Here is a 23,143-nt window from a genome sequence, read left to right as displayed (position 1 = left end):
CCAAAGCATTATACCAATAAGAAGCAGAAGAAATAAGTACAAACAAAACTAGAATCAGATACTAAATTAAATTCTTAAAAGTCAAGTTCAATCCTTATCTAGCTAATCTAGTCCTTATCTTGAGTATTCTGTTTATACAGAAACATGAGATTAGGTCTCTGAAAGCATTAAACCAGATTCAGGCTTTTTGTCAGGCATTTTGACCTTCTGTCAGCCATTTTCCTTCAGTAGCATGATTTCTGAGAAATTCAGATGGCTATTTCTACCCCTGAGCTCAAAATATACATTAGTCACTTTTTTTTTGCCATTTAAACAAGAATAACCAAAGACTACAACCAAACATAATAATCAAAGCTTCCCATGTTCTTTCCAGAAAACAACCCAGTAAACTGCATGGACATGTCTGACTCCTGGCTAGCCAAAGGAGAAGCACTACCATGAGGCAGAAGTCAAATAACCATCCACTCTGCATCTGTAGGACTTGAGAATAAGAAAGGAAATCTCCCAAAGGGAAATGACTGCCTTCATCTGTTACCAGGAGTGAACATTTTAAAAACCAACAGAACGTAGCATAATCTAGTGGCGAAGAACCTACACTTTTACTGTCAGATACGAGTTTGCATCTCGAATGTGAGCATGTGGGACACTGTAAAATCCCATGTAGTGTTCTTAGCACTGTGTGTTGTACACAGTGGGAATTCATGATCTATTAGCTATGTCACACATGAAGTAGCATGGGATTTCACTCTTCCCACTGTGAAATGAAGTCTTTGATGCAGTAAGCACGACGGTGTCCTCATTCATGTCTATACCCTCAGTACTTCCAAAGCTCCAAGCTTAGTGCTTCCAAGTTGATCCTGACTTTTAGGGACCGTACAGTAGTGAGCGCCCAACATGTACCCCAGCCTCTGCCACCAGGGCTCCTTCAGTACCTAGCACAGTGCTTTGATCATTTAAAAACACAAACAAACAAACAACCGAACACTTGCTGTCAAATCCGCTCCATCCCATGGCATGGACGGCAGTGCAGAACTGTGTCTGAAACGTGCTTTCCACAGATTTTCTCCTGAAGTAGTTCACCAGGCCTTTCTTCCAAAACACCTCGGGGTGGCATTGAGCCACCAGCCTTTCAGTGAGCAGCCAAGTGTGACTCCATAATTGATGACAGTCATTTAACAGATACGGTTCGTTGTTGCTAAAATGAAATCATTTTGCTGTCTGGAAAGAAATTTCACTGGGCAAGATCTCAGCACATTTAATTGCATATGCATTCAATATGACATAAATGGGTGTTACATTCGCATCTTACTCCTGCAACAAATTACAGTCAGTCCTCAGTATCTAGCAGGGTTGTTCCTTTGTATAAAATGGCACAGTAGTATTTGCTTATAACTCACACAAACGCCCGTCAATTTGAAGCCATTTCTAGACTATTTTAATGATTTTACATTTGTCAATGCTTTATAATTGCACTCTATATTCTTTGGTAGCCTGTGAGGGATTCCTTTGCCCACCTGAGTGCTTCTCTCAGCCCTGAAATATTTTTTATCTACAATTCATTGAACCTTTGGGTGCAGAATCTGTGGCTAAGGAAGGCCAACTCCACATACCATGGGGAATGTTTCCCATTGAGACTACTGTAAATGCCTGTTCTTAAGTCGTTATAAAATGATGATGGTCTGACTTCAGTTCAATGGTTCCTAAGATCTGAGTGAGTATGTGTGTGAGACAACAAGACAGAGGGGCCAGGTGGCATAGTGGGCTAGCACCAGGCATTAAAGGGTGCGTCTACTGTGTTCTACATGGGGTCTTCATAAGGTGGAGTGGACCCAGTCATAGTGGGGATGGTTTTGTGGTGTGTGCATGTGCGTGTGTGTAAGCGGGTGGGTGGTCTAGTTATTAATGAAAATGTATTGAACTATAGTAAAATTTAAGAGTGACATAAAGTAAGACCTCACACATATACTCAACAGCACTTAACAATATATATACTACCATATTAAGCCTAGTTTTAAAAATGTTTTTACAAAATTAAAAGTTTTATATATTACTAGTATCAAGAGCCACGCCCTTTGTCATTTGGAGCCTTTCAGTCTAATGGGTCCCCCTCCTTATTTGTCCCCATTCTCTTTCCACTCCAGCTCTTCTTATTCCCCTTCATCTCCTGGTTTCTCTGTTCTTCCTCATCTTCTCCAACTAGAAAACGACTCTACATCACTGTGTCCTTCCTTTCTCCAGCCAAGTAGGTACCATGGGCTAGTGATCATTTCGATTCTTGCTTCTCAGCATATAGTGCCAACCAGCACCAGCAGCGTTGAAGCCACCAGCTAGCCTGTCATGCAGAAATCCAGGCACCATCACTATTGATTTGGGTGTGCATCAAAGTCTGGGAAACGTTGGTTTAATGTTGGGCCAATCTTGTGACTAATCTAGAGATGATATGGTCCTACCCACTAGAGGGCAGTAGGTCATGTGCACCACTAGGAGTTGTGCAAAATTCCTAAATGCGACTAAAAGTTCTTTTAAGAACCACCCACAGTTGCCAAAGGGAGGTATACTTAGTTCTTTTAAAGGAAAAACAACAAAAGTCAAACCAGGTTACATAGAGAAATTCAGCATGTGAGATTAATGAAGTAAGCAGTTTCATGGCACGAGCAAAGTATAAAGTTAGGTGCCAAATTCTAAATTGTAACTTTGGCCTTTGTTCATAGACCCTAGAATTGTTGATCTGGAAAAGGCTTTGATAGTCACCTCTGGGGCAACCTCCTTATTTTACAGATGTGGAAGGAAACTCTGAGAGGTTAACGGGCTCTTCCAAATTCATCGAGCTCACTGTTTTGCCAACCCAAGGCTGGAACCACTATCAAAAGCCCGCATACCAGGAGTAAGAAGAGATGTTAACAAGATGCTCAGCAGATCTCTGTATGATTCCGTTAGAAAAGTGGGGTCCGTAGGTGTGCTTTACACATGGCGGGTTTTGAGGTTGCTACCTATTGTTTCTGAAGGGTTAGACAGACAAAGAGGAAGTTGTAGTTTGGGCAGGGTTTTTCTGGTTATTTTTCAGTTAGCTATACTCAACTAGACGTCTCCCTCTCTAGGCCCAAAGTGTCCACATGTAAATACCAACTCAACAATAAATACTGATTAGCCACAAGATGGATGGCACTCTCACATTCCTCTTAGCACGATGTGTGATTATGCTCTTGGTGGTCTTGTTGATGTGTGTTAGAGTTGCTTGGCTGGTAGCCACTTTTAATTCTCAAACCCACATGTTTTGGTTTTTTTTTTTTTTGCATGCAAAATGGGATCAACAACACTATGCCAGAAGGTGATGAAAACTGATCCTCATTTCTCTAAAACGCTGGCAAGTCTTTACAGAAAAGGAACTCTAATTGCACTTATAACACCCTCCATGCAACTTACTCATGTCTGCAAAATGACCTTTCAAAGACTGTTTTAAATGTCAAGGCTGTTTTAGAAAACATTGAAATCACATGAGAAAAAAAAATTCGGAATCCAGTGAAAAGGCACAAGAGGCACACTTTCAAGTCCTTTCTTTTTCTTTTTCTTACTTAGAAAATGCAATTAGCTCATAAAAGCCAAAATCATGTAAGCTGATATTGATGGATACCCTGCAAGTTTTGTTTTGTTTTCGGGAGAGTCCCAATTGTTGCAGAAAAGTCCAAGTTGAAAATTGTGATGAACTAAGGTCTTGGTTGCTCGAGTGACCCAACTAACCAAAAAGCCCCTGAAATAGCTGCTTAAAAAACTTAAGGAACACCTTCATTTCTTAATTTCGACCTTTAAAAAAAAGTAAAAGAGTAGGTGGAAAATTAAATTAATTTCAAATTAAGAAAAGAAATCTCCCAGAGTCATCTCGTCAAAATACAAAAACATTGATATTTGCTCATTTTACTTTTACCATTAACTATAGTGTATGAATCCAGTCATGACTAACTCTCTTAATGCGTCCAGTCCTGACTGCTTACAGTGAGTTTCACCTACAAGTTCGCCTGTGACTACAGAGAATATGAATGTGAAATGCAGTCCTGGTGACTGGCTCCAAGTGAGAAGCGAAAGATCCAAGCAGTTTTGTCTTTGGGTTTGGTTTTTTGCTATTTTAAAGCAAGCAAGCATAGATATTAACCAAATGTGATATTTTGTCAATTGAGTTAATTATTTATCATCTATAATTTCTGCATCTTAAATTGCATATTTGGTATTTGCTAAGAGATAGACCAAGTTATCTACTTTTCACATGAGGTATGTAGTTTCTCTATCATAGTAACAGTATGAAAATCATGGCAAACAACAATAGCATTTCATGTCTCTTACTCAACACTGATGTATATGTGTCTGTGCAATTGTTTTAGGAAAGTAAGATTCCCACTTTCCCTCTGTCTGAAGACACTTCCTGCCCACCCCCTCACGCCACCCCCAGTTTACTAGACCAACAGCTCCCAATCCTCCCAGTACCATTCGTGGCACACTCGCACTTAAATCTCAAATACGCTTTTAATTTTCTGAGACAGAAGCAAATTGCTGGTGATATCTTAATTTTTGAAGTAGTTAATGCCAAAAGGCTTGGATCTGATCTTAAAACGGAATATTTCCCAGATGTGTGGTAGGGGGGAAAGGTGGAACAGCTCATGGAAAACAACTTCCTGTCCATGTTAGATTTACTTAGGTGCATTTTAAGTAAGGATTAATTAGGCAATGAGACCTTCTGAGCAGACAACTTCACAGCTTCCAGAGATAAAAGCTGGGGCTGTAACATAAGCCATATGTTGAGAAAGAGAAGTCTCAACTCCACTGTCTCCTTACACGTTGTTTAGTACGCCCTTTTAACTAACGCTTTTTGACTGTGCCATGCTTTTGGAAATGTTGAAAAGCTATTCACCAACTGTTCAATCGCTTACCAATTTTTTTAAGTGCAAGATAAATATCCACTTAGAGAAAAATATACATAAACACTTAACTCATAGGGATGAGCTTGCAAATAATGAAGGATGGTTTAAGAATGACACCAAGCTCTGAAACTCTGTCTCTGTGGGAAGCCATCCATGCAGCCCATTATCCCAGGAGGACTTTGGCGGACATTCACAGTTGTTTGTCTATATCCAGCAGAAACTAAAGATGATTTGGAACAAGGGTTTGTCAATTATCCATTCCGAAGGGCTAGGTGCTTTAGCTTGGCAAAGTTTTGCCACCTAAAACAGCTGTTTTGTATTGGAGTCTAGAGGGTAATTTTTGCTAGAATTCCTTATAAAGATGGTCTGAGTTGTATGTTTCAAAGGGGAAAAAATTTGATTAGTTATTGAAATTATGTGAATCTGGGCATCTGTTGAAGTTAGAGGCATTGATGAAGAGGAAGGCAATGATGCCAAATTAAACAGCAGTGATCAAAACTGGTCAGTAAATTTGAGGGATCTGCTTCAGCAAACACAAGAATTGTTAGGGGCCATCTAGTCCGTTCTGACACAGAGACCTTAGGGAACACAACGGAAGTTGCGCTCCCCATTCCTGCGCATCCTGGCAGCTTCAGTCCGCTGTTGCTGCCACTGTCCATCCACCTCCTGGGACCGTCCTCTTTTTTTGCTGTCCCTCTACTTTACCAAGTATGATGTCCTTCACAAAGGTCTGGTAAACTGGAAGAAATCAGTGAGATTAGCAGGAAGAGGGGACAAAAAGCAGCATCGGTAATCTTGGTTCACTATGTCCTCTAGTGACAATAGTTTGCTTCCATTTCAAAGTGAAAAATACCTCTGACTTTTCAATGTGATTGCCTTACCCGGAGTACTTAGCTAACAAGGGCAATTGAAAAAGGAAGGGAACAAAGCCTATCAGGTTCCAGTGAGCAGTACACTCCCTCCTCTGCAGGAACGTCCTTATTTTCACAGCGGTTGAAAGAAGGTGAAAAGGCGGGGTGGGGTGGGGGCTGCAGAGGAGGGACATGAAAATGATTTTTAAGCACAGCCATCCAACTGTATAGTGTGCACATCCCTTGAAGTTTATAAGTGAAAAGACAGCTAACAAAATCTCTCTTACAGCTTTCATTCTGGAAATCAAGTTTGCATAACTGGACAAGACAGGTGCATTAGATCACGTAGTCCAGTACCGCCAGCATAATTATTAGCGGCTGGCAGGTTAGAAGGACAAAAAGAGGGAGAACGATGATAATGATGATGATGATGATGATGATGATGATGATGATGATGATGATGAAGGAGAAGAAGGAGAAGAGTGTGAAGTGTGAAGAAGAAAGAATAGTGTGAAGTGTGAAATGGTTGCGCTTTTCAGAGTAGTCTTTAACTGTTCACGCACATACAGAACCACTTCATCATCCCCTCCAAGACTAGTGTTGAATTGCAAGAAGACAGAGAAGAATGCTGCTTGTTGGCTAACGCAAGAGAGATAGGATCTCCCATCTTGGCAGAAAGCAGTCAAGAGATTGTGTCTGCCTGTACGGAACCTCTTTGCCGTACAACCTTGATCAAGTTCTATGGCATCAGCCATTCAGGGTGTAGACTAAGATTTGGGCCTTGGAGTCAGTGGTTTTGTGTTTCTCTGCGTGTGTGTGTTTGGCTTTGTTCTGATTAAAGCAAACGGTGTGGTGTTTGGCTTTGTTCCACAAGGTGTGGTGGTTGGCGTTGTTCTGGTTAAAGTTCAAGTGCTTATGAATGGGAACAGAGTGAGCACAATCATCCTGAAGTTCAATTTGGACTCTGTGTGAGGTATTCTTTTTCTTCCTATAACAACCACGTCACTCCAAATAAGTAAATAAATGAAATTACTGCCATCAAGTCGATTCCAACCATATAGGACAGACCCTCCCAAATGGATTCTCCATGGAGTAAAAAGCCTTGTCTTTCCCCTGCAGAGTGGCTGATGGTTTCAAAGTGCTGACCTTGAGTCCACTATCTAACCCCTACAACACCAGAGTTCTTTCTCCACCCACAGAAACTTTGCTGCTCAACAGGTGACTGTTATATACAGTAGGCACCAAATATTTATTGATGGTATTTTCATAGGTAGTTTCTTAAGTACCCATCCATTGTTTTGAGTCAAATATGCATGTGTACACTGGAGGGATCATTCTACAAGTTAGAAATCACGTTGATGAGAGCTATGGGGTATGCATAGTGATATGTGTCATGGTATATGGAGCAGTAGTGCTTGGAGGACACTATTACTCTATCCGTTCCTGTCTACTCCAGAAGGCGAGGCTGCTTTCTGATTTTACCCCACTGGGTACAGATAGTATGCTCAAGCAAAGAGACAAGATCCCAACAGAAAATACTTGCCCTCTTCGGCTAATGTTCTTTTCTACTGGGCAGATAGGAATACCCAGTCCTTCTTTTATCTGCCCTCTTTGCAAATGAAAATGAATTTACTCACATGAACATCTTCAAACAAATTCATTTGTTCCATAATTATGTTGAGCACTTGCTTTGGGGAAAGCGATTGGAGCAAGGCACCAAGTAAGCGGGAAAGATGTGGCTATACAAAGAACTCCACTTCAGTAAACTTAGAACGAGTTGAATTTCTTTCCACCGCCAGCCAAATTCCCTCTCATCTATCTTTACTATAGTTCTCACTTCTGCTAAATTTGAGAAGATCTTAAATATGCATGCTAAACATTTCTCCCTGAAATGAAACTATGTCTAATTCTTATTGCAATGCATAAATAAATCAGAAAACAGTAGCTATAACCTGTTTATGAATAGAAATCAGTTTGCAGAGTTTTAGCTATTTGCATGGCTTGTAATATGTTAATCAAGCTTTTCAATGGCACTGATGTGTTTCTGATATGTATGTCTATATATCTATTCATATGTGTAGTACCGATCTCTGTGAAACTTCTTTCTATTATGATTTGTGAATTTTTTTAGTGAGCTTTGGTAAACTTAGGTCAAATATGTCTTTCTCTAAAAATTAAATTATGACACTAACTTCCCATTTTTTTGGACATCATTTGTGTAGATTCCTATATGAACACAAATAAGCAGGATTTACTTTGAATCGTATCCAAGAATAATCTCCACTGAAATGTTTCAATATTTGTAGTAATTAAATTATGTCACAAGCACATTTTTTCCTTCCTCTGCCTTTCTAAAATTAACAGAAGCAATATTTGCAAACTAAACTGTATTATATGAATATAGTTGCTGCTGTGTGCTGCTCACTCTTCTTATATATTTACATTGCTTTGTTATCATGTATTGCAAAATGCCAACTATTTTCCCTAGAATTGCGTTTTGCCATTTTGATAACTTAATAAATTATTTTTCAAATTTGTCCCTTTTAGCGACTGCGAATTTTCTTCAGTTTGATATATCACATGTACTTCATCTATTTTCAGGTTTTAATCACCATATATTATTATAGATGATTTTTCCCATTGAATTTAATAAATGGCTTAAAACACTTTACAAACTTGCCAGAACTGGGGAAGCCAATTCAAATTCCATCTTGCAATTGATTTATGTATGCCAGATATTAGTAAGAAATCCTTTGTTTTGTGGGCAAAGCCTTTAGATTTTGACAAATAAGCAAATCAATAAAAGGGAAGATTTGACAAATAATGGGAATATTTTTTCAAAATAAATAGAGATTTTTATCCATAGGAATGGAAGTATGTTTCAAAGATGTTTGAAATAATTTTTTTGAAAATGATTCTTTTGTTTCTACACTTTAAACTTTTTAACAATTTTGAATGAAATTTGAACTGGATGAAATGAGGCATTTGTAACTGGCATGCATTTTAGTACAAGATAGACAAAACCAAACCTGTATAATGGGTTTATTCCCTTCCATGTTTCTTCCCTGTGAACTTTAAGCTTGACTTCTATGTCCTTTTCATGTCTTTTATCTACAGTCGCAATTCCAGAGCTATCTTTTAGGTATGAAAACTCAAGAGCACGGTGTTGTTATATGCCTTAGACTCGATTCGGGCTCAAGGTGACCCCAGGTGACAGAGTGGAACTGCCTCACATGGTTTCCCTGGCGGCAATCTCTTTATGACCAGATCCTAGCCTTGTCTACCACTGTGGAGCTGTGGGTTCACTCAAACTACCAACCTTTCAGTAAGCAGCGGGACCCAGAGCTTAAGTAGCTGTAATGTAGCTTCTATTCTGAAATGCCAGAACTTTCATAGTATATCCTCAACCAGGTTATCCTTTTCAGAATGTCTGACCCTTCTACGAAGTTCTAGTCTTTTAATTTTTGCTTTTATGCTCTCTCAAAATGCCATTTTTAAAGACCAGGAAATGACTTTAAATTGATTTCTATGAATGCAAAATACTGGCTTTGTGCTTTCCTGATGCTCAAAACAAAACGAAGAGAATAGGCGATGTTATCGTACTGAATCCCCAGCCTAAGTCTGTGTTCCTGTCCAGCCAGGTGTGCCAACGGCAAGATTACCCTCTTGTGTGAGTATCCACCAAAGAGGCAGTCTTCAGTTTAGAAGATCGTGACATTCCTAAGGATCTGGACTGAACGTCCCCTTTTCAACAAGGAGCTCTGGGGGCATAGTGGTCTTGTGTTGGACTGCTAATCTCATGGATAAGTTTGAGAAATAGTTTGACAAGTATGTATTAGTAGATAAATTGCCTCTGTGCACAATTAAAATCTACATACTACAAACAAAAATCTAATACAAACAAAATCTACATACTAATAGTATATGAATATTGTTAGCCATTTTCATTGTACTCATGTGGAACTTGTGCATGGCTCAAGAGGTTGTGTAAACAGAACAAGGGAATATTGCAATCTTTGACCTCAGAGAAGATGTGCATCCGGGTTGTATATTCTCACCATACTTATTCAATATGTACGTTAGTAAATTAGCAGAGAAGCTGGAGGGCTTATTAACAACCTGCAATAAACAGATAACCCTGCTGGAAGAGAGGAGGACTTGAGTTACTTGCTGATAAAGATCAAGGGTTGCATCCTACAACGTGGATAACAGCTCAATGTAAAGAAGACCAAAATCCTGCAATGCAGCCAGTAGGCCACATCATGACAATGGAGAAAAGGTTGAATTGTCAGGGATTTCATCTTGCTTGGATCTATAATCAAAGCCCATGGAAGGAGTAGTCAAGGGGCAAAAGACCTGCTTGCTCCCTTGGGTCAATCTGCTGCATTCGACATCTTTAGCGTGCCCAAATGCAAGGATGTTACTTTGTGGACTAAGATGTGCCTGACTTGAGCCAGAACATTTGTAATCACCTCATGTGGGCATGAAAGTTGGACATTGAATAAGGAAAACCAAAGAAGAATGCATGTGAATGGTGGTGCTGGAGAAGATATTGAAAGCGCCACGGAGTACCCAAAGGATCAACAGATATGTCTTGGATGAAGCTCGGCCAGAGTGCTACTTAGTAGCAGGGACAGTGAGATTTCGTCTTACGTATTTTGGGCATGTTGTCAGCAGAGACCAGTCCCTGGAAAAAAGATACCATGTTTGGCAAAATAGAGGAGCAGCCCCCCAAAATTTTAAAGGCCTCAGCAAGATGGATTAACACAGTGACTACTGCAACAGGCCCAAGCTTAAGCACAATTGTGAGGCTGGCGCAGGACGGTGCAGTGCTCCCTTCTGTTGTGCACAGTGGCCATCACAATGGCTTGGAACTGGCTTGGTAGCACCTACCTACACTGTTCACCACTTTCTAAATTACCATAGAAAAATCTTTGTAAAAATTAAGATGCTAGCATATTATGCTATGTCTTGGAACCTTGGAAACTTTATAATATAGATGTTCATGGGAGCTTTGAGCTTGAGTCTTAAAATGTGCTTCTTCCATATTAAGTATTTTGAAATATTTTGGGTCACTTATGCTTAACTAATTTGTGAGCAAGTCAATGCATCAAGTAAGATATTCTTGCCAGAAACTCAATATCAAGATTGCTCAACTGATCCTTTTTATTTTGTTATTAAATTCAGGGGGAAATTCTATATTGTACATTCTATGTCTCAATTTTATGTATTATTTATATTAGAAAATAATGAAAGCTTAGTGAATGTGGTAGACAGTTTGCAGCAATAGCTTTAGGAAAATATCTATGTTAACATGGTGGTCATTTATGGAAGTATAGCATCAAGTGATTTTTTCATATCAGCCATTAAATATTTTCTTCCTTCTACATATAATATGCAGTGATCAAGTTTCTGTGTAAAGAATAAGATAATTAGTCTATGAATATTAATTAGATATAAAATATTTCCCTGGTTGCCAATGATTTATAAGTATTTATGGGTGGCTTATGGTGTGGTGAAAACAACATGGACTTAATGATTTCAGGCCTATCTTCTACCTTGCGATGCTTGAGTAGGTCTGTTCCTCTCTCTTGGTCTCCCATGTGCCTCACCTGCAATAAAAGAGAGTAAGAAAGGAAACAGATAACTCTAGGTTTCTTCGGATTTTGCAGTTTTTTTAAGACATAGCCTCTGGCTAATCATTAATGATCTGATTTTTTTTTCACTTAAAAAATGAAACTAGGTAATTTGGTTAAGTTGTTTTAGTTCACTTTGAGGCTTCAAACTCTACACGTGAGACAGACGGCTCTAATTAATGAATGCTTGACTTTGATAAACCCTTAACAAATTTCTTCTTTTTTTAACGTCTTTTGTGTGTGTGTGTGGCATTGTAGACAACTAGACATACACCCATTCATGGTTTCTACATGAACAGCCCAACAACTTTGGCTACATTACTTCACTGTGTGTCATCATTCTATATACACATTGTTCCATGACCATTAACTTAGGCACGCTGCCTCTTAACGTTCTCATCTGTGCTTTTATTGATGGTTATCGATTTACACTCCTAAGGACAATTCTTCACAAGGGCACTATGTTCACGGCAAACATTCCTTGTAGATCTGGCTAGCCCGTTGTTAGGGTTAAAGATGGCCTCATGGGAGTCCTGTGACCTCACATCTTAAGAATTTACTCTGAACATTAGATTTGGGCTTCCCCATTTCTCAGCGGATTCAGTAAATCTGCCCTCAAACGACCTTGTGGTTCTGCTCCACGCCTTTCCTCTTTTTGATCAGGATTCACCAGTAGAAGTAGATGGGGATGATTCATTGCTTCTGGTCTCATGAAAGTGAATAACAAGTTTACAATATTGTTTTTGCATTATCTGCAGACTTTTCCCGGCAGCAGTAGCATTGCCTTTTTGTCCCCTATTGTTGCATGGTTTGCATACACAAATGGCCGCTCCTCCCTCCTTGTAAGGCACAATTAAGCTGTATGAGGATTCCCTCCAATTTTATTCCCCCCAAAATGTGAAACACAGGAAATATTAATATATAACTTTAAAAAGAATAAATATAATCAGAATAGGGCAAACATTGAAGCGTGTAAAGATTTCCAACTTTTGAACAAATCTGGAAAAGTCTGGGAGGAAATCGGAGTTGAGACAAAACTGATAAGTCACTTTATAAAACTTTATATACAAATATAATCTGATGCAGAAATTAGTTCACCTTCAGGAAGAAATGTCTTCAGTAATTACTCCCTTGCTTACTGCTTTGTCGCCATTAAAATAAATGAATGAATCGTGCTGGGCAGTACTAAGGCTGTCTTTATTCTCCCTTTTAAAGATAGTAGGTTTTGTGCTATTTCTCCTCATTTCGTCCTTTGTAAAATTAGATCAACGTCAATTATCTTGGGTCTCAGAACATGACTCAAGCCTTTCTTCCCAGTGTTGCTGGGAGGTAGGGTAGAGTGCTTATCTCCCAAGGCACACGAAATTTTCTATATCTTTATTTCATCCCTACACTTAGTCATAGAATTTTGTCTCAATTTTGCCCTGGTGTGTATCAATAAGGCCATGTTGATGACTCTTTTTTCTTTTATGATTCAAATTACTAGGTGACAATATAAAAGGTCATGTTGGTCTTTAGCAAATTGGGAAAGATATACCTTCTTATATAGAGATCGTAAGGATTTTCTGCTAATGCAGGTCCTGTTTCTGTCTGCAATTCTGAGTGAATGTCAAGGGTATCTGAAAGAGCTGTGGCTGATAGAGAAACCAAATAGCTCCTCTGTATTGTGCTGAAAAGGCAGCCAGAGTCTCTGAAGGCACAAGGTAGACCAAATCTAGATGAATGATTAGCCCACTCGGGTATCCTTCTTTTAGAGAAGAGTGAGATCCTTTTAGACTAAGTATATGCCTTTAACTATGAGTAGTGGGGCGGGGTCAGGCTAGTGAATTGAACTTCTTTGTAACAGTGTCTTGGCCCGGAGTGTGACTTTATGGGGCTATATAGTACTTTAATTCTCAATGTCAACACAATTAGCCCTTTGGGAGGGCCTATAAAATACTTACAGGAATAGTAAAAAGGACTTAAGTTTCCACTGATAGTTTCACCCCCTTATTAGAAGAAACTAAAGATTCTGATAATAATCTTATTGTAAGTTTCTTTGATTGCTAACAGAGATGTAGCATGTATCTGTATGCAAATTCCAAAACCCACATGCATATGCTGAGTCCCATACCTATTAAAAACAAGCAACACCCAACAACAAGAAAAGCCCAGTATGTCCTTCTGTCTTTCCATTGTCTTTAAAATCATTCTTTGGTACTAAGCAGTCCCCATTATTTTCGTATATTCCTGTTTATGGTTCTGCTTCTCTGCACATGTTTCTGTCAATGCTTTTTTTATGTCAAAGGGCTCTTCTGTTTCTGAATGGAAGTGCATAGAACAGTGTGTGGTCCCGGGACCAGCAAGGCCCGGAAACCTACTAGCAATGCAAATGTTCTACTGCCCCCAACCAACTAAATAAAAAAGCCCAGTCCTCCAGATGATTCAGATGCATATTCAAGTTTGAGAGCTCCTGGCATGGAAGATTGCTTAACATGTGACCATTCTGATTCCACAGACAGTAAATACAGTAAATGCTTATTCAAACCCGACTCCCTGCGGTTCTGGGCAACTCTGTGAACTATAGAGGCAATTAGCCCTGACTTTGTTTTTTTAATTAGCTCTGATTTAAAAATGAGGAAATACCAAACTCAGGAAATAGAATCCACTTATCCAGAGTCATGCAGCTATTAAATGATACTCTGAGATGCAAAGCCAACTCTTCTGCTCTTTCAGTTATTATTTATTTCCCTTTCATACGGAGCCAAGCTATTTTATTAATTTCATCACATAAGATGTAGCTTTGCTGTTCCCGCTAAAACATTGGATATAAGTGTGCACATATAGGTCGTTAGATACTTAATCCTGCATGAGAGTGGGGGCCAGGGAAAAGAAAGTGAGGTGTGTGATGAAGGAATGAATAAAGCCCCAAGAAACAAACTCACTGCCATTGAGTTGAGACCAACTCACACAGAATAGGACTGCCCGCGTGTGCTGAGACTGTGAGTCTTTAAGGAGTAGAAACTCCCTCTTTCTTTCTTGAAGCAGCTGGTGCTTTGAAACTGCTGACCTTGCGGTTAGCAGCCAAGGCATAACCACTGGATCGTTTTGTTTGAAATAATAATAGCTGTATCCATATTCCAAAGCCAGTTGGTATACTAAATTCAATTACTTGCAAATTGATCCGACAATTACACGTTTTAAGACACAAAGTATTACGTGTTATCATAGATATAAAGCTACATATTTTATGCCTGTCCACACCTCATTTTCATGGGGGTGTCACTTATCTGAGAACCTATCCAAAGATACTTGGGTTCGAACAAAAACTCTTCCCCAGGTTACCAGGAGGGGTCTGGATGTGCAAGCCCCTCCTCTCTCCATCTTGCCATGTTTTTCAGAAAGAATTCACATGCAAGCAACAAATTATTATTATTTTCATATATTACACCGACTGCTGTCTCCCCACGGTTTCTGTTGTTGGTGCCCCTGGGAAGGGGAGAGGTGCTCCACCTACCCCTCTGCCCTCCTGGTATCGTTACTCCCCTTCCTGTTCCTGTGTTGTGAGCTCTTCTGTCTTATCTGCACCTGAGCACATGCTCCGGTCCAGCCCGCAGTGAAAGGCAGGACACGACTCGTAGTAGTGGGGGGCGAGGAAGCCCCAAGGAACCTGAGGGATACTGTGTGCTTCATCGGTGCTTCACTGCATGCTGTAGTCTTGTTGGCAAGCCTGAAACCAAGGGTCAGGTCAATCAATCCCTGTGGGTGTAACAGACTACCCTCTTTTCTCTGTCCACACCCTTTCACTGTTGCCTTCTAGAAAACTATTGACAAAGAATTGCGTCTTCTTGACCTGCCACATTCCTTGGTGCCAGGAAGCTGTTGATAAAGGAACATCATGTGCCTTCACTTCTGACTGTGCTAGAAATTCCTTCCATTGGCCCCAGAATCTGTCTCCCTAGAACTCTCCACTCAGCAACGAACACGACAAAACCATGTTCCCATTTCTAACAAGCAACTATATTTAATTTATTGGTTTGTGTTATAACATTGGTGCTCAGTAGCTGTAATGCACAGGAAGCCTATGTTGGAATCATTTGACACCGCCACAGAGGAGCCCACAAACCAGACAGCAGGTCAGGAGTATGACAGGACAATAAGCAATAAGTGGAGCAACGATTTAAAAGGCACAGTATGCTTCAGTCACAAAGTGGGTCCTGCTGTGACTGGAGGAAGACCCTGTCTATTGGCACAGCATTCGATTTTTTAGGGGTTTGGGGGCGGGACCCCAGGGGGCTCACCTCAGCCCATATCCTGCTTTCCCATTGACCTTTGAATCTTGATAGGTCCTAAGAACAGCAACCTGATTGGTCTTGACTGCCGCACCAGAACTGGCGTTGTGATCCACGCCTCGTGCACCTTATGGGATGAGGCAGTTCGGGGTGGGCCCCCAGGCCTCCGGGGGTGGAAGGGAAGTGCTGGCCCGCTGATCCGGCAGTTATTGGAGCTCTTGCTCTGGGCCAGTGCCATCAAGTCGGCTCTGTGCACCACAGAAGGACACGCCACCCCACCTTGGGCGTCCTCACAGTTGCCCAAGGCCTTGAGCCCCTGGTCGCAGCCATTGTGTCAGTCCCTTGCATTGAGACCCTGACAATCGGTCCTGTGATCAGTCCAGTTTTGCATCAGAAGCAGTTAGCCAGCAAAGCACAGCAGATGCCACACGGTTGTAAAGAAAGACATTAAATTTTGCCTAGCCATTTCGGTAAAGAGCAGCAAGCAGATAAATAAACTTCAGGTTTAGGTGCCAAGTGTTTTGGACGGTTCAGCTAGTAAACTTGGTGACGTGTTTGCTTATTTTTTCAATTGGGGTCTTGGTCAAAGTTGACAGAACAAATTCGTCTCCCAGTCAACAATGTAAACAGCTTTTGTTTTGTAACCTGAGTTGCAAATTCCCTCTTCTCTTCTTGGAGTTTCCGTCTTCCTTTCCTGCCTTCTCACCTCTGCTTTGGGACAAATGCTGCCCTTCGCATGCGGTTGATTCTTCTGAGCACATGCCTCCCAAGGGTTATTGTTCACTTTGCAGGCTTTAAAATCAATGGACTCCCCATGGCACTTTTCCCTTCACTACAACCCGATAGCCTAAATAAGGTTTCTTACCCATGTTCAAGCCTCTTTCTTCACATTTTCTATAAGGAATGGTTGCCAATCTCTCCATATATTATTTAGAATATTTTTCAAGGTTTCTGATTTATAATTATTCACCCCAAAATTAATATATAAAATATATACAGTTTGGAATGCGTTGACTTTTCCTTTGAAACACGATTTTTCATTTGGTGCTCGCTCCCTTCATTTTGGTTGAACATGGACTTATTAACTCATCTCAAGATTTGGCAAGTATGACTATTGTTGAAAGGAAAAAAAACTATATTAAATACGTATCTGCCTTGCCTTTGGTTCCCCAGTCCTTTAACTGACCACTTATTGTTTGTTCATTCAATAAATATGCATTAAGGACTACTAAAACCACTGTGACTGCTATTTTTGTTTGGTTTTTATTATTTTTTTTTTCGAGGAAAATGCAGAATTAAGGGGATAATAGTCAAATTAGCTCTGAATCTAACATAAGACCACATTTATGGCCACTTGACTGGATGCTACTAGCCACACAATATATGAGATAAATAATGTAAACCTGATTTTTTTTCATCCAAAAACTATTTGGGACATTGTGGTGAAATGAAATTACTTACTGGGTTAGTCTGGGTTGGCTAGAGAAACAAAGTCAGAAACATGTATATGTGTATAAGAAAGAGGTTTATATATAAGAGCAGCTAAATATTGAGAAAACATCCCAGCTCAGTCCAGATCAAGTCCAAAAGTCGGATATTAGTCCATATGTCTGATACCAATCTGTAAAGTCCTCTTCAGACTCATGCAGCACATGCGATGATGCTGAAGGCAGGAAGATCACAGGCCAGTGGGTTGGAAATCTTTGGATCCAGTGGCAGCGTAAGCATCTCAGTGCTCATCAGGGTAGGTCTATATGGCTTCTCCTCAGGGATGTCTCTCAGGAAGTGAGCAGAGAGAGAGAATTTCCCGACTCCAAGTAGGGAAAATAGGATCTCCCAGAATTCTCAGGAGAAGGCCATGCCCATACAGAGGCCTCATTGGCTATGACCTGATTGACAGACTAGACTCCACCCCTTCACTCCACCCCTTCCTCTCAAGTCCCAAATTGACCCCAGAGTCTTTGTAACTGCCTCCTCTCAACTGAATGAGATCATGCAAATAACGTGATGTAGAGTACTCTAACTCAGGGATTGGCCGGTTTTGCCATTCCACTGGGTTTAAAAACGAGCCGTCTTAGTCTTAGAAGTGGGCACAGGACATGCCATGTCCATCAAGAAAGAAGAGCCACCAACTGAGCAGTGTGTGAGATTGCTCTTTGAAGTGGCAGAGGCAATCGTGCCAAGTCTATGGGCAACTAATTCTGAAACCGCGATGTTCTGGCATTTATTGGGGTGCTTCCGAGTTTCACAATAAAGTGTTTTGGGTTTTTTTAAAAGGAAATTCCTGACAGTGAAAGTACTGCTGCTGCAGTGAAACAGGGATACTCATTTTGTCTACAATAACCAGCTCAACGTGCCACGGGAGTGGAGAAAAGGGCAGGCAACCAGTGGCTGCAAGCACAGCCCACACTGAGCACTTTCTCCCTCTCCGCACCATCTGTGCACTTCATGGAATGTTCTCCTTAACCCTCCCCATCCATCAAATTCCTATCCCTGAAAAGTAGACCTCAAACACCAACTTCTTCTTCAGGAAGACTTCCTTACTATTAAAGCTATGTCATCAAATTTTCTTTCTTATGTCTTAATATAGTCTTTGTATTTTAATTATTTATTTGTGACTTTATCTTGCCCCATTTGAAAATCCCTTGAGGGCAGGGACTGTGTCTTGGTTTTCTTTACATCCTTAATAGTGTAGCTGAGCTTCTGATTGTGAGGATATGGCGGATTCACATATGGTTGTAAGACACGGAGCCATCCCTGTATGCTTCCACCCATTCTCCTGAGTAGTAGAAACTTGCCTTGCTACAGTGCAATAGCACCATCAGGAATGCAGGTGTGGATCCCATGCTCCAACCTTACTCAGCTTTCAACAGTGGTACATGCAGTCCTGTGTGTGTCTCACATTCAATGTGATTTCATCACATGTATATGCTTCCTGCAACCCCCCCCCCATGAAAACATCATTTTTTCAAGTCACCAGACAATTTTAAAGAAGCCATCTTAGCTCTGAAGCTAAACACAGGCGACCCCATTCTGAAAGCGGTATTGTGGATGGGAGAACTCATTTGATTGCGTTAATTCACTTGTTTTCCTTAAAATCAGATTGACTGACATTTATAGAAAAATTTCCATTTTAATGTGAGGACCATCAATCACATTAAGTTTAAATTTCATGTACCAACCTTGGACTCCAGGAAGCGACCATTCCATTGGCATTGAATTTTGCATTAAAATGTTCATCAATGGAACTGGAACCCTTATGTATCTATCAATCATAACCAAAATCTGGCATTCCCTTCCAAAAATGCTTTTCTTAGCAAACCTGATCAACCTTACTAACCAGCAGAGAACCCGGGAGTGATCTTGGATGAAAAAACATGGCCAACCTCCCGATTTTAGTCCCTTCGAACGCCACTCTCACACTCGCAGATGTTTCTAATAAATGCACGACGTCCATCACCCACAAGATTGTCAAATTTTAACACACTGACATATGGAACATCCAAAAGAATTTATTTCAAAATGCAAAAAGCCCCTAATAAATCATGTAGACCTGATCGCTTTGTATTTTAAACTACCAGTAAGCCTTTTTAGCCTACCTTTAATTGGCTAAGGAATGGGGTTGATTAATTCTTTGAATATTGAGTTGTTGTTTTTTTTTTAGTATTGCGCGCGCACACACACAAAGGTTGGAGGAGGAGCAAAGCAGACAGAAATTGAGGGGACATCAAGTTAAATATATGTTACTATCCCTTCAAAGGGAGAAAGATGACGCTTTCTACTTTGAGTTAATAGTCTCAGAACCACACAAGGACAGTTCTACTGAGTCCTGTTGGGTCGCTATGAGTCAGAATTGACTGGATGACCATGACATAGAATCCTCTTAGAAACACTCAACCAAGGACTCTTTAATATTAGTATCACATCTTTTTGTCCATTGATTACTATAACTAAATCCTATATTCCTCACAATAAAAAACTTTGCTAACATACCCTTTGTTCATCTTCTTTCTACCAATTCCCTGGAATGAAAGAATACAGTAAGGGGGATCTTGCAAACTCCTACCAATGCTTACTTGCTTCCCAGGCAGGCAAAGGAAAACCAAACCAACTGCATTGCCATCAAGTTGAAGATGATTCTTAGCACCCCTGTAGGACAAGGTAGAATTGCCCCCTGTGAGTTTCTAAGACTGTGACTTTCTAGGGGAGTAAAGAGCTCCATGGTTCTCTGGAGGACCAGCTCCTTGCAGTGTGAAGCCCCACATATTACCCATACGCACCAGGGTTCCCAGGGAAAATAAAGAGCAGCCTAAATATTTGGTCCCAGATTTTTACCTGTCATATTCTTTATTGTCTGTTGACAACATAAAGTGTATTAGATTTTCCTTTGCCAAGACTCAGTTGTGATCTTGGGATAAGTAGCACATCAAATTGTTAAGAACTAGGAGCTTGAGGAGTCAAGATGTCAAGTGGTTTCCCTCAGGAATCCCTGTGGGACAGGAAAGAAGAGAGGGGCTTGAAAGGCAAAAGAGTGAAGCTGAAAGTCAGAGGCTTAGGTGTTGGGTCAGTCGTGACTAAAATATGTTACCATAGGACCTTGTATGTGAGATGTATAACTTTACCATTTCATTATTATTATTAATCTATTTCAGGTATCGTTAGTGTTTTTGAGCCCTTTGTTTTAATGCATTTTATTAACTGTATAAAATCATTTTATTTATTAGTTTATAAATCATAAAGATGGTGCAAAAGCAGGCAACATTCTGCTCTGTTTTACATCAGGTCTCCACCAGTCACAGCCTATTCACCTGCACCTACTCACAAACAGCATCCACTTGACTCTTCCCACATTCTAGTCATTTTGCATGTACTATCTCATTTCATCCTCTCAACAACACAATCCCTCAACTCACTGTCTTCAAGTCCCTTCTGAAGGTCTCCTCTCTCTTCATTCAAAGGATCTGTGAGTTTGAACTGCAGCTCGGGTGGTCAGGAAGCAATGTACACTCCACTGTGCTCCCAGGGCTCCTTCCGCAGCACAGTGAGGGAGGTGCTACCCTGATGCTCGTTATGCAGATGCGATTGGAATGTGCGTGGCTCCTGTGTGCTCTTGCTGCCATCGCCAAGAAACACAGAACCAGGATTCAAACCCCGACTCTAGGTTCAGAGACCACAGGCTAAAGACAACACAGAGCATGATTAGAAAATAAGAAGTCCTCCCCCATCTATCATGATCCCAGTACTACCTTGCAGACCTGGTTAGACCAGAGGATGCACAGCGGTACAGTTGGGATCTGGAAACACAGGGAATCTAGGACAGATGAACCGCTCAGGACCAAGGGTGAGAGTGGTGATACCGGGAGGGAAGTGGGGGTAGAAAGGGGGAACCGATCTCGGGGATCTACGTGCAACCTCCTCTCTGGGAGATGGGCAACAGAAAAGTGGGTGAAGGGAGATGCCGGCAGTGTAAGATAAGATAAAATAATAATTTATAAATTATTAAGGATTCATGAGGGAGGGGGATGAGGGAGGGAGGGGGAGGGAAAAAAGGAACCCAAGCGGAAGGCGGATGTTGAGAATGATGACGACAACGAGTGTATAAGGGTGCTGTACTCAATTGATGGATGTATGGATTGTGATAAGAGTTGTATGAGCCCCAATAAAATGATTTTTTTTAATGAAAAAAAGTCATTTTAGTTTCTGAAGCTTTCTCCTTCTTTTTAAAAATTTTTTATTGTGAATTAGGTGTTGGGGTGGGGGCAGCGTTTCATTTCAGCCAATCAGTTCTGCATTTAACAGTTCAAATCACTCAACAAGCCCCAGCCCCTGAAGCCTTGTTTACCTAAAATGAGTAGAATTTTGCAGCTCTGCACCATAGCTAGCCTCAAATATTTCCACGGAAAATCATGTTTACAGATACTCATGAAAATGTATACATAAAGATAAAACCATCTCTAGTCTATTAGCTACCAATTCCCTGGGTTTCCTAGTCTTTATGAGAACACAGTGAAAAGAATGCTGATGGGCGCCCCCACCCTGCAGCCTTCCATCTCAGAGTAGTGACTGCTCTTTTAAGAACAACGTGGATGCGGAGGTTTGTCTTGCTGCATCCCAAAATGTCAACACATTTGCCCAAAAGTGAATTTATCAGCTACATGTAGCCAAAAGATTTAGTTTATCTTAGTGTCGTACAAAGAAGAAATAGTTTACCACTGTTTTTGCAGATTGAGGTAAAGCTGACATATTATTGACATATGCTACAGATTTAATTTAATACCATGGTACAGATGTGTGCTCTGATAAGAGTTTGTGAAATCTAGGTTAAGATGAGTAGAGTTGTTTCAATATTTATGGGGTTGAAAATGCAGAGTTAGCAAAGGAAGCATTTTAATTAAAACAACATTTTTCCATATTGGCTCACAGTAAAATGGAAGAGAAGTCTATTAAAAACTCGGGGCTTTCCTCCATGTATTTTCCGGGGTTTTAGGCACACTGAAAGAGGTGTGTTGGCATTTTCGCAATGTTTTTAATTCCATCAGAAAAAAATAAACTCCATAGTTTCCCTCTCCCTTGTTTCCTTTAACATTTACACAACTCCTCAAGTTCAATCTTCTAAATTTTTATATTTCAGGTATCCTGGAGATAACATCAGTGGAAATTGGAGTTGTTGCCGTCAAAGCCATTAACAGCAACTATTATTTAGCCATGAACAAGAAGGGGAAACTCTATGGCTCTGTAAGTAGGCTGCTTTTGTTTTCAAAATACACTGCAGTAAATCATGACCACAGCCTGGGAATGTTCCCCCAGACATTGAATAGCCTTGTTATCGTGCCATTGCTAGTAAATAGGGCCCCAGTGGGCTGGTCACCAGCGTTTCTTGGACTGGCAAAGCAGCTCCTCTAATTCCATCATCTCCTCTGTTGTTCACCCATTAGTCCACCACACAGGCTGCTGCTGGCATTTCTCATGAGTGTTCGGAACTTCCAACCAATCAGACGCTCACGGAAGCATCTGGTCTGACTGGCAGGAGAGCTGCAGACAACTTGAGAGAAGAATCATTAAAAACAAAGACCTTGTATTGAGTAAAAAAAAACCATACACTATGCGTCTGTGTTTCCACTGAAGATGAAACAGGGGCTCAGATGTTTTGTATTCTGTTCAAGTCGGAAATGGTGAACAAAAGAAATCTATCATTTGATGAGCTGCTCAATCAGCATGAGGATTTTATTTAAATAGACAATAGCCCCTAATTCAAGTTAGAGTTGAACGTCATCTCCATGTGTAAATATGTTCTCTTGCATGGTTGCATCGTGGGTTAAGAGTCGGGTTGCCAAGTCCAAGGTCAGCAGTTCCAGACCACCAGCCACTCTGCAGGAGGAAGATGAGACTCTCCATTCTTGGAAAGAGCTACAGTTGGGGGAACGCACAGGGGAAGTTCTATAAACCCTGTCCTATAAGTTTGCTAGGAGGTGACA

General features: G+C 40.6%; 1 protein-coding gene across 1 annotated transcript in view; it reads left to right on the top strand.

Annotated features, from left to right (window-relative positions):
• The window catches only part of FGF10 (fibroblast growth factor 10), a 98,645-nt gene that overhangs the window by 72,241 nt on the left and 3,261 nt on the right, over positions 1-23,143 (top strand). The window contains exon 2 of the mRNA XM_075541014.1: positions 22,300-22,403. Coding sequence (XP_075397129.1) covers positions 22,300-22,403 — 104 coding nt within the window. The remainder of the gene's footprint in view (positions 1-22,299; positions 22,404-23,143) is intronic.

Source organism: Tenrec ecaudatus, chromosome 2, assembly GCF_050624435.1.
Source record: "Tenrec ecaudatus isolate mTenEca1 chromosome 2, mTenEca1.hap1, whole genome shotgun sequence".
NCBI lineage: Eukaryota > Metazoa > Chordata > Mammalia > Afrosoricida > Tenrecidae > Tenrec > Tenrec ecaudatus.
Note: the sequence above shows the minus strand (reverse complement) of the source record. Positions and strands in the feature narration are given on the sequence as shown.